Source organism: Acartia tonsa, chromosome 7 (genome assembly GCF_053477335.1).
Source record: "Acartia tonsa isolate MP-2025a chromosome 7, ASM5347733v1, whole genome shotgun sequence".
In the NCBI taxonomy this organism is placed as follows: Eukaryota; Metazoa; Arthropoda; class Copepoda; order Calanoida; family Acartiidae; genus Acartia; species Acartia tonsa.
In genome coordinates this window covers 17,552,099-17,565,366 of record NC_137266.1, presented here as the reverse complement: position 1 = coordinate 17,565,366, position 13,268 = coordinate 17,552,099, and the positions used below count along the sequence as shown (strand labels likewise).

The following is a 13,268-nucleotide window of genomic DNA, read 5'->3' as shown; positions in this document are numbered from 1 at the left end:
TGTCTTATCCCCTAAGACCCATGATAAAATTCGTCATATTTAGTGGAAGTAATGGCACTCTAACCTTAATTTACATATGTCCTTGGTATTTAATTAAAGATGTTTTGTTTATTTATATCCTAGTATAGACAAGGGCTCGGCAGTCCTCATATATTCTTACAACCTATGATAGCCTAATAACCAATATAAAGCTGCCGAGCCTTATAGATAGACGAATCTATAACTTTTTAAGAATATCTTGAGGAATAAAGCAATAGCCGATAAATAGATGTACAATCCCAATGATGATGAAAAAAATACCATTCCCATATAAACAACCCCTTAAATAGTGGATGTAAATATTCATTTATTTCCCGGAGGTAACCATTTATTTCCCCGAGGTAGTCATTTTTAGAAGATTTTCAAATTTTTTTGGAAGATTTTTGAATTTTTATTAATTATTAAAAGAAACTTGATATCAGGGATAAAAATGATCATAGCCGGGAAATAAATGAAAATTAAAAACCAAAATTAAACCACATTTTAGCATAAAAAAAATGAGTTTTTTGTTTAAATGAGAATGATATTTCTGTCCAGTTTTTTGTTTAGGAATGAATATTTCTTACCCGAGGGAATAAATGATGGACCGATAGGTCATCATTTATTAAACAAAAAACTGGACAGGAATACCCCATTTCTGTTGATTAGAATTTATGGTTGAACTCCTTGTTTGGAGCAACCAATGAAGCTTTAAGCAAATGAGAAAGCATGGTTATTAAACTTAAGCTTATGATAATCTGTAGTGTAGCCCAATATCCTCAAAAAATTATTTTTAATTTTCTTTTTAATTTTCTTAACATTCTGTGTAATATCTAACAATAAATGTTATTGCAATAATAAAGAAGAATTCTAAAAACTTTTTTCTTTTCTCTTGAAGATTTTTCGCGAATGATTTCCAAGATTTTTTGTGTAAAATTTTATGGTGAAAATATTTTTTTGTTTAATATAAAATATATCTTCTGTTAATCTAATTTAATTTAATTCTAATAGATGTTATTCTTTTATTTCTGTAATAGAAACCTTTGATTAGAAAAACATGGCTTTGACAACTCTAAAAAAAACTCCATGTAAACAGAAAGTAGATCAATCCTGGGAAATTGTTGATATCTTTTTGGCATTACAATAACAATTTATTATTAGATGCTGAAACCTGACCAGTTGAGTTATCAAAGACATTTTTGTCCTATTTTTTGCTTTAAGAAATAACGACTATAACGAAAGTTTAACGGGTCGGTCAAAGTTTTACTTCATTGTATTAACTCTATTTGCAAAAAGAAATATTTGAACTATTTAGATATAGTAAAGTTTTATAATAACCAGAGAGGAAGAGAACAATAGTTTGTAGAATATACTTGTACCCAATGTTTCATAAACTAGTCTCTCATTAGTGTGCAAGCACTTTGGGTACTTGATTGATTGTTACAATTTTAGTTCAAACTTTTCCACCACTAAAAGTACAATGTATTAGACTGAAAAAATTTTACACCCTTCTGTTAATAATCAGTCTTAATAACATTAGCAATAATTATCAGTCTACAACTAATAGTCCATTGTCTGATTTTGTGATAATAAATGATTCTCATTCCCAGAGCCAAATAAATGCCACTAACTTGATCACTCAAACGGGAATATCCTGTATAACTTTTGATATGCTATCAGATCAACATTACACTGTGGACAAATTGTCAATAGAGTTATGCAGTTAATATGTCAGTTATGTACTCTTTTGAAACATTTGATAGGCAAGGACGTCCAAGCTTTTTAAATTTTCTAGGCAGATTGTCGTTAAATAAGCAGATTTTTTAGGGGGGGGGGGGGGTTGAGTAAACTAATGAGCTCCCTAAAATTTTAGAGTGTTCTTAATTTTTGTTTAAATAGGGGAAGGAGAGTGAAAACACTCCTTACCCCCCCCTCTCCCTCCCTTTATAGGTACATTTACATATCATCATTGAAATATTTAGGGAGAAAAGATAAAACTTGAATAAAATAAATTTCTTTTGATAAAATAAACTCTGGCAATTGAGACGAATAAAAGAAGAAAAATCTGAAAACATTTTTCTGACAACAAAACAGAAAAAAAGTATTTCCATATTTCGTAGAAAAATGATAGCATAGTTTCCAGGTTTTAAAACATTTTTAAACACTGTAGCTACTCAACAATCCGTTAATCCGTCAATCTCGCTAACAACCGTACTAAATGTGTTCTCCATTCCATATGCCAGGGGATGGTTTTATACTATTTTGTTTTAATTTCACTCATAGGATATTTTTTTAGAATATTGTTTTGCCATCTTTGTTTCATCTTCGAATAAAAGGCCCCTAGAAACAAGAAGCACAGCCGATAAATTGGTATAAAGTAAACAGTCTAAATTTACACTTTTCATAAAGTAAAAAGGGGACATTAGCTGTATTTTACACCTGTTCCCAAAATTCTATAGTAACGTTTTCTTTTTCGATGGATTAACACTCATTTATTTTAGCCTATTGTAATTTTTAGTATCAAAGCTGGCCTATAAGTATGTTCGTTTTTCTGTAACGACTAAAATATCATTTAGCATATGGTTTAGAAAACATCGTTAATTTTGGACGAAATCGTCCCAGTTTGAAATTTTAAAAATGTTTTAACCATTTAAAAATATTTTTGCAAATCGATCCTGGAAAGAAATAAAATACAAAAGAATGTAAACAGAAATGAAAGTTTGAAAATTATATCAAAACTTTTTCAACATTTTGTATACGACAAGATATGGGTGATAGAGATAGATTCCTAGAACGATCTAACTTACAACTTATTTTTATTCCAGCCACTGCACTGTATAAGATACGTACGAGTAATTGACTCTATATTCCTTTTGAATTGACGGATTTTAAAATAGTTTATAAATTAAAGAAAAGGAATAGAGAGAGCACGAGCTGTAAGTAACTCTATCCACAGGGTGGGCTGTCTTTTAATTGGGTCTTTAAATATCAGCCTATAGTGTAGGAAGCATAACCACAGCCAAGTCCCTACAAAAGAGCTGAAAGCAATTTGCTCGCAGACGAAAAAGGTCCCCACAACTTGAGCCAGGTAGTTGTCTGGGTTATACATAAATACTTATTCATTTGTTTGAAATTCAATAATCTGTCCAACGAATTTGTTATTCATATGGGAATTAATTACAATAATTGCCAATACGAAAAATATTTTTTCTTTTGAATCGAAGAATATATGAATAGTTTATACTTTTGTTCTACTGTATATTTGACATTTTATGCATTCAATAAAATATATAGAAATTGAGTTACATACCAAATATTTTAGTGCATTTTATAGTCACAAAGGTATTCTATAATTCATAATGTCCGTGTGACTATCCTTAATTTATAACCCGTATTTATATTCTACAACCATCTTTGTTCGTATTTTTGTCTTTTAAAATTCTTTTTTTATATATTTGCAGGGATCTAAGGGAACAACCGATAAATTGATCCCCAATGATGATGCTCAAAATTCCCTGTTCTATAGAATACAGTTATTGTTTAAAACGGTTGACTACTAAACTTAATGAATCAACAAATCATAATTAATTAAAAGTCCCCAAAGTTCCCCAATGAATAAGAATACGTTATTCAAAACTTTGGGGACTAATGTAATAAATAGCACATTTACCCCTTCCTTACTGGATGTTTGTAATTTACCAAGCAGCTTTCAGGGATAATTTTGATCATTATCATTGGGTACAACACTTTATCATCCATTGTCCTATCCCTTAAGATCCCTGCCTGACTATAAAAGATAAATGTATAAGGAGAGATGGAAACTTATAAAACTTGGTAGATTTTGTCCCAACAAACTTTATTCTATAAGTATTCACATAAAACTACAAAAGTAGATATTAAAAAGTATTAATACGCTGTAGAGAAAAAAGGGGGAAATTGACAAATGCAATAGTTATATGGCGTTTTTATTTAAACAAAAATTAAATAGTTATCTTTAGCCGTTTTATATAAACAGTAAGATTGTTCAAACCTTTCTTCTGTTCCCTCGCTTACATCCTGATACACAATGCCAATTATTCAGGGAGGGAGAGGACAGTGGTGTATGATTACTACTGGTATCCGTATTGCATTATCATATAAGTTGGCTCTAAAACTATTTTTGAATTATGATCAGTTTTAAACTAATAGAGTTAAAACTTTTTAACCAACGATATGCTGTAATCTTTTATCATTATTGGGGATGTAAATTATATCAATAATTATCTATTACCTTATCCCTTAATATCTTTACAATTAGTGGTAATTTTTCACATTTATAAAACACAAATGCTTAAAATCTCTTATTCTGACTGTGTGCCTGCCTGCTAGTCTGTATGCCTGTAATGATGCAATCCATTTTTTTTCTATTTTAATTGCTGTTTTCATATTCAATGAATAATAAGTATGTTTTTAATGAATTAATCAGTTACAAAAATTATCATCTGCAAATTTAGAGGTTTGAAGTTAAAGGTTTGAAACCATGCAATATGTAATGGATATTTCCTATGCATTCATTTGCATTCTTTTTTTACAATAACTTCACAATGTATCTCATTCCTGTACATTAGAATGATTTTAGTCAACACTCACCAACTTATTATTGTAGAATAGATTTGCATCAGTTATTTCTTTGTTTTGTTCTTTTATTCTTTGATTATCTAACTTTCACTCATAAATGAAATTATATTATAAAGTTTGTTGCAATAAGAAAAAAGATTCTTTATAGTTTTGATATATGGAGAAAAAATAACTTGTTTTATTCAGGGTGGAAGGGGACTTTGGGCTGTTTATTACACTAGTTTCCAAAGCTTTATAATAACATATTCTTATTCGTTGGCTTAACAACCTTGGGGTCTTTTGTTGAATTCTGATTGGTTGGCTGATATAGTTGAGTGTCAAAACGTTTCAACTATTAATTGTAATCTACTGAAGGGGTAATTTTGTGTATTATTTTATTATTTGAGATGTAAATTTTTTGGCTTTTGTCTGATCCCTTTAGATCCCTAAGTTTTATTAGTTTTGCTTAATATAATGTAATATTATAACATTCTCTTATATGTTATTTTTTATTGCAGAGATAAAGGAACTTTTTTTAATGTATAGAAATCAAATGTTATCAAAAAAAACTAATAAATAGCAATTCCATGATATAAAGGAAAGTTAAATATTGGTCCAAAACACTCACGCCTTAGGTGTTTGAAAATCAGATAACAAAAAAACAATTATGTGATAGAAAAATCGAATTGAATTGAGATATATCTTATAAACCTTTTTTTATTATCTTTAATTTCTATTCCTAACAACTTTATATAAAGATTGACCTTTAACCTCATTCCTGGATTATGGTAAAGAATTATATTATATTTGTTGCAATAAAGAAGATATATTTCTTAAGGTCAATCATCACTTCCGCATAGAGTAGCCTTTATATTATTAAAATCCATCGATCAGCTAAGCAACAAAGGTCGGTAAAAATACAGGGATGGGATAATGAACTGTAAATTATACTGGTACTCAAATTTTCATTTACACATCTTTTATCAGTTTGCTTAAAAGATTTGGTGACTTTTTATTGAAATCTTAATTCAAACTAGAAGAGTCTAAATTTTTCAACAATTATTTTAATTTACAGAAGGATAATTTGTATCATTATTAAAAACGTAAATAAATTTAATACCTGTTGACTTAGGTAAAGTGTTGTTTGTTAAAAGAGTCTTACTAAAGTTTTATAATTAAATCGGTCTGAAATCTTTTATTGGGATAAATATTTAAATAACACTTTCGGTGTTTAAATTTGAATGTTGGTTTAACCCATTCCTTTATACTGACGCATGGCACGGTCTAAAACAAATAAAGGCACAGCCTTTTGGACAAATAAAAGAGTGACATCCGGTTAAAGTAACTCAAAGTAAATAATACATAACACATGTCTTTCATTTTCATGGTTAGAGGGATAGATAAGTGAAAATAAATCAATCATTCTAATTCTTAAAATGATTTAAAAGAGATTTTTTTCTAAATTTCTTCGGAGGAACCCCGTGTATTACTTCATTAACCCACTTTGTCTGTCTGTCTGTCACTTTCAAATGTCAATCATTTTTCATTCCTTTCTGTGGTCAACTACTTGTGGATATTGTCATCCTAGTTTGTTTGTAAATCAAAGATTTTTTACATTGGTCTATCTCTTCAGCTATGTACAGAAGAGGGACAATGGGCTGTTTATTACACTAGTCCTCAAAGTTTTATAATAACGTTTTCTTATTCGTTAGCTTAACAACTTTGGGGATTTTTGTAAATTTTTATCGGTAATTCATTAAGTTGAGCGTTCTAACGTTCAAACCGCTAATTTTAATGTAGAGAAGGGGTAATTTTTTGTATCATCATTGGGAATGAACATCAATTCATCGACCATTGTCTTATCCCTCAAGCTATGTACATTATTTTCAATACAAATAATTTAAAGATAATTTAGTGATTAAAATTAGAATTAGACCACACAACTATCAACATCTGGAATGGGCGCTACTTTTTTTGGATTTGGAAAGCTAATCGGTAACTTGCACTAACTGTTATCTTACTTCAACATATTGTAAAATTTTATAGCTTGTAAAGTGGTACTAAAACACTAAGAGCATCCTTTTAAGAAACACACATTAGAAAACGAACCTATTCAGTAGGAAAACTTTGCGTGGTAATTAGTTGATTCTCATTGAAGGTCAAAGAATTAATGCTAATTTTTCTACTCATTTTTTTTGATTGGCATAGTAGCAGTAGGTCATATTAAGTTTAAGTTTTCTAATCGAGAAGTAGCAATTAATCGAGTTTATAAAGTCAAAAGTACTTAAAACCTTGTTTTTTCAAATTTGGCTACATTTGTTACCTATGGATGTTGTCAACCTTGTAGTGAAATACATATCTTTACAATTTATGAATGGGGTAACAAAAAAGCGAAGACACCCACCTTACTAGGAGACAAAAAATGGCTACAACATTGTGTCCTTTCATTCTCACTTTTTGTCCACTGCTCAGCGTTCAGCTACTGCCAAATAACATTTTTTACAATTTCTTTCTTAAACATTTTTTTATGTTTTACTTAAATCACTTTAATTTTCACTTAAAGTAATATTTTTCACAATTTTTAGCATATGTTATATCCTATTCTATTTGTCATAAAAGCAAATATAGAATCATCCTTTTAGAATAATAAAATATTCATTGGAACAAACACACACTTTCACTTTAGAAGATATCCTCCCATGTATATTTCACAAATTTAAGTGCTCACTTTGAAGGTTTATTAATAATTCATCTTGTACATAAACTTTTTATCTATTCCAACACCACGAAAATAGTCTCTCAATTCTTTATAATATTCTCAGTAGAAAAATATTTAATATTAACTTGTAGACGGCTGGAGAGTATGGGGACTTTTGTTTTAAGATTCTATTCAGGGTTTTGTTCCACTAAAATATAAAATGTGTAGGTGTGTATGTATGTGTGTGTTTGATATTATATATTATGGTTTAGAACATTTTACAAAGCAAAATTGGGGGATGGTTTGTATTTAATAAAACCTCCCTACTCACATGTACTGTGTTATATATATATTTAATATAACCTCACTTTTGATGTTTAATTTTGTTCACTCATATTTGACTTTTTCTTTACTCTATTTCTCTGTCTCTTTTTCGGCTTCTTGTTAAACAAAATGTGGTTCTACATTATGCAAAATTCCTTTTAGATGTTTTAGATTTAGGTTAAACATTTCATTAATTAAACTATTGTCAAATAAGGAAAACTATATCAATAAATTGCAAAAGAAAGTTTAAGCAAATTTTTGTAGGCATTGTCTATAGTTCATTAATTCATTTAGTATTACATTTATTTTTCTGCAAAAAATAAGTCTCAATCACTTTTATATAAGTCAATGAAATAAAGCATACAGGCTTATGCCTTTCCCTGTGGGTTTCCTTAATCCTGCGGGGCTACCCGTACCTAATATAACCTAACTAAAATTAAAACAAAAACACAATAAACTCTCCAATCCCACTTATTTTCAATTTGTTATATAAATAAGAGGGAGAGATTTATGTGCTCGACCACGCACTTTGATGGAAATCATTGAACATACTTTAACCTAACAATGAGGAACCGGCCACGCTTTCTGTAGTTATAGAGCAGCTACGCTACGAAAAAAAGGAAAATTAATTTTGTAGAACCAAACCTTGAAGACTATTATCTCTTTGTGTTTAGTATTTGATATTATAATATTTGTCTTTCTTAGCAGAATAATCTTGATACCCCAATTTTGGTTCTTCACAAATTTCTCAAAACTTATCCTAGAATTTCACTTTTTTTCTGAAAATAAAAGAATATAAGTATAAATGAAACTGATAAAGCTAACAGTAATTTCAATGTAAATGAACAGTTTTGGCAGTAAATCACCAAACTCCAATCTTCTGTAAGAAACTCAGTTTAAAACTGATTCCCAAAGTTTACTGCCATATTCTCTCCCTTATTGGCTTAATACTTTGGGGACTATTATCAAAACTTGTACTCTTAATCTAGAGAAGGGTTAATTTTGTTTATCATAATTGAGTGTAAGTACATTATTTTTTGTCCAATGTCTAATCTCCTAAGATCCCGGAAATTATAGATCCCCATTAATGATAGGTTTGTTATGAAATAAACAAGAGTACGTCCATTATAGCACATGAGTTATAAGTAGATACACTTAATGCCAGGGAATTGGAAGAGGGATTGGTAGATTTTCTTATAAATTTTAGAATAGTTTACTAGTGTAGCTACCCTATAATAAATGTGTACCAACACATTATCAAAGTAATCTAGAATTAATATATTTTCCTTGTTTACAAAGAACATCTTAGCACCAAACACACTTAAAACTGTATATCCAATAAAATATAAACACATTTTTTTGTGGTTTTTGACTGTCGCTTCTTATCATCTTATGCACAAAGTTAACCAGGTGGGGAAGATTAAGATTATCATTCATTGACCTATACCTCTATACCTGCTTCCAACAGATCGATAAAATTGGTTCTAGTGGATATGGAATGATTTAGGCAAGTAAGTGATCATTCTAAACATAATTATCCCCCTCAAACATTAATAAATGCAGATAAATCATTAATTAGAATGGTGAACTTTGGAACGAAGGTGATGAATATTGTCTGATTTTTCTATAGTTGAACAGCTTTTTTATACGTCCGTACGTCCGACCATAATTTATAATTAATCCATTTTTAAAATTTTTATATTAAAGCACTATTTGTATTGTTCTTTAAGCAGATCTATAGTATAGATGTATATACTGATAACTATCCGCCCTTTTCCAAGGACCTTTTCCGTCTGCTAGCAAATTGTTTTCTGCTACTTGGTTGATTTTCAAAGACCCAATTAAGAGTCGTAACAAGGTCCTTGGGAGGGGGACATATAATTGTTTAACCCCTGCCCCCTCTAGAGTTGTACTCTAAGGTTCTTTATACATTTTGATTTTAAAAAGGACGTAGACAATTAAATCAAGATGTATCAGGCACTCTAGTGAGTGTATTCTAACAATTACTGCACATGATCCGCAAGTAACATTTAGAGCAATGCATTTTATGGTATCTAAGGGATGAGGAATCATCAAAAAATATATATGTAGTTATTTTGAACACATTTATTATGTATAAAAGTAACAAGGTGTCTGTTGTGTGTACTTAGGGATCTTGCTAATTGTTAAACATATATTATTAATCATTTACAGTAAAGCTTCGCATAGGTCCAAGTAAGGTATTTAACTATTTTGAGTGAGATGTTTTTTCTAAAATAAAAGGCTGAGGGTCAACTTACCCACCCCCCTTTTTTCAAGTGCCCCTGGAGGCCTCTAGGGGCAAAGCCACTAGTATTTTAAGTAAGATGATAATTTTCGGGGATTAAAGTATAAGTAAAAGATATTCTAACCCCCCTGAAGTATTCGGCATGAAAAAAAATTACCACTCTCATCCTCGCCCCCCCACCCCGAAAAAAAAAATAAATCAAATATTTCCAATGATACCTTTTCCTATTTATGTATGTTTCTTTTGTGTATGTATGTAATTAATTCTGATAAACTATTTCATCATTTATATTAATCTTTATATATAAAAGAAATTCAAATAGGAACCAAAACAACTTACAAAATAGTTATGAGATATTCAATTCACGTTACCTAATAAAATAATTATACAACAAAAAGTTAATTATATTTATAAAAGCTTTGTTAATTTTGATTGATTCCGTAATATATTCTTTATTTATTGGGTTACAAGGACAATAATGTCTATATGTAGTGCAGCAACAATAAGTTAATAAAAGGAAAGAGAAAAGTAATCTGTAAAACAGTTAAAAATTATATTTTCTGTAGATATTATACTTCTATAAAAGTAAAAGTATTTCTGTCTGTAGCAAAGGATCTTAATAACGTAACCGCTAAACTGAAATGTTTATCCATTACAGTAAAACTTTGTCCATCCTCCCAAAATGAATTCCTTAAAAAATCCTCCTCCCTATAGAAGTTTGTGTTTTTATAAAACTTAAATCAACTCCCCCTCCAACCTTCAATTGCCAAAAAATGCCTTATGTGAAATACCCGTTATTGGTAAAATTGGTAAATATAGTTAAGTATGACAACTTAAAGCAAAGTTTTTACGTGCTTGTGTTTTGATATATGTACACTATCCTAATAATGATCAGTTGGGCGCTCGGAAATAACCATATTTATAGAGTAGCTGCGCTACAATTAACATATTTTCCCTTTGTCAAGTTTCATTATGTTTTTCCATGTTTACAATAATAAAATATAATACAAGATATAGTTAATCTACACAAAGTTGGGGGCAAAAGATCGATAAGGTTCAGTACATAGATAGATAAATAGATATTTTATAATTGGATAGATAGATAGATCAATATTTTGGCATTAATTCTCAGATTTTGTTATCATCTGTTTAAAAGAGGGTGAGAAATACAAAATATTAAAGAAAGGAAACGTTTTTAAAAAGGAGGTGAGAGATCGAATATTTAAAGAGTGAGAAAAAAAAGAGAGAAAGATAGGAGAAAGGAGAAAAGGAAGGAAAGAGGATGAAGATACGAATTTTAAAAAGGAAAACGCAAAGGTTAAGGAAATTAATTTGATTGCAAGGATGATTTTTTTTAGGTAACTAGTCTGGTTTTATGCTATTTGAGGGGAAAGGGTAGCTAAGAGATACAGCTAAAACATATACTATTTTTTAAGCTAATGATCTTGGAAACGCTGATCGAATTGAGTTCACTTTTCAGAGAAGCTTTATAGGAGTCTTAAGGGTGCTTTAGGATAAATTTGACACTCCTCACTTTCCCCTAGCGTCTAGGGGCGAAGCAACTAGGAGAATATAAAGGAAAGACATATGTAAGCTTGTGTTGTAAATGGGAAGGATTTGTATTCATTTTTACACATTACACACAATCAACAAATATTTGCATAACAGATATTTATAATAGATAATTAATTTCTCTTTAAAAAGCGACTATTCAGTTAATGTCCTAAAAATTTCACAATTGGCTTGGATAGGAACTCAATCTGTAGTAACCATTTATGTTGAGTATATTTACTGTTTAATGTTTTATTGTTTTTTTTTAGCAAAACTTAAGCATGGATTATGTCAGTTTTACTATAATTTTAAAACACCCTTTAGTGTTAGACTTGTAAATTAAAAATCTATTCTCGTATTATATCCAGTTTTCTATGAATATAAAAATGTTAATTATAAGATTAAAACCAGTTTCTTTCAAATCTTATACATTTTATATCCGCGGAGAGCTAGGCTGTTTATAATACGCTGCGAGAAATAAATATCATCTATTTGAATAATCTTTTATTTGCATATAGAACACACAAATACACACAAATCACATACATAAACTAATATACATAAAATTATATTTTTTTATATTCCATTCACACTTGTCATAGGTTTTACAGCAGAAAGATGTATTTTACTATATAGAAGATATTTTTTTATAGTTTCCATGCAATAGTATACAATGAGTATAATTGTCCTGGTTTTAAAAAATTTTTCTTTGATTTAAATTTAAATTAAGTTATATTGAATTTTTTTTATGGAATGAAGGATTTAATCCAGGGATGGAGAGGAATTTAGTCTATTTATTACACTTGTCCCCAAAGTTATATATTAACGTTTTCTTATTCGCTAAATTAGCAACTTTGTGGACTTTTCTAGAATTTTGATTTGTTGGTTCATTAAGATGAGTGTTCAAGCACCAATCGTAATCTACAGCAGGAGTAATTTTGTATATCATCATAGGGGATTTACATTCTACACCAATTTATCGTCCATTGTCTTATCCCTTTAGATTCATGGAGAAATTATTGGATGTTAAATAAATTTCTACATAAGGTAAGGTTACAATTTTGGGGGGAGAAAGGTATGTATATTGATATACCCACCATTGTTCTCTCCCTCCACAACGTATATCACTATGTATCGATGTATTATTATATGGATGTTGCATCAGACTTTCATGTACTCTGATAAATTAATGCGGGCTAAAATAACGATACCCTCTTTCCAACCCCTTTCCTTCTACCGGATGAACGAACTGACCAATACATGAGATTTATATTAGCAAGCTAAATTGAAGACAAATTTTACCCTAATCAATATATCCACGTATATCCTATATCTATTGTGACTATAAATAGTCTCTAAATATATGGGTAATCTGTTGTCTTAACCTCTTTTCGAGGAAGCTTTGTGTTTATCAAGTTCGAAATTAAATTCCTTATCATTGTTCTAGAATTAAGCGCAAATGTCGTCTTTTTTGACTTTCCCTTCATAAAGTGACGCAGCATGGATTGTTTATATGCGCCCACGTTTTTCACTTTTGAATGAGACATGAGTGTGTGAAGATTTCGGAGAACAAAATTGGGCCTATCATTGGTCTCATAGTGTGTGAACGACCCTAGTATACCAGGGATTTGAAACCATAGGAACTTCAGGTAGAATTTGTTAATTTTATTAGGAAGAATGGTGTATAGGACGATTATATGTAGTTTTAAAAAGGCTTTAGCCAGCTAAGCATGAAACTTAATTATGATTAATATATGTTTTAGTAATTTTTATGTGCCTTATTGTTGCATTTAACAATGATTTGTTAAACCAAAT

At 29.7% G+C, this 13,268-nt stretch overlaps 1 protein-coding gene across 1 annotated transcript in view; it reads right to left on the bottom strand.

Moving 5' to 3' along the window:
• LOC145324995 (uncharacterized) overlaps nucleotides 1-8,417 on the bottom strand; it is a 94,020-nt gene extending 85,603 nt beyond the window's left edge. The window contains exons 1-2 of the mRNA XM_080167771.1: nucleotides 8,282-8,417; nucleotides 7,019-7,752 (exon numbers count right to left, since the gene is read on the bottom strand). Of these exons, the coding sequence (XP_080023897.1) occupies nucleotides 7,019-7,062 (44 nt within the window). The 5' untranslated portion in view covers nucleotides 7,063-7,752; nucleotides 8,282-8,417. The remainder of the gene's footprint in view (nucleotides 1-7,018; nucleotides 7,753-8,281) is intronic.
• Nucleotides 8,418-13,268: the final 4,851 nt, after the last annotated feature.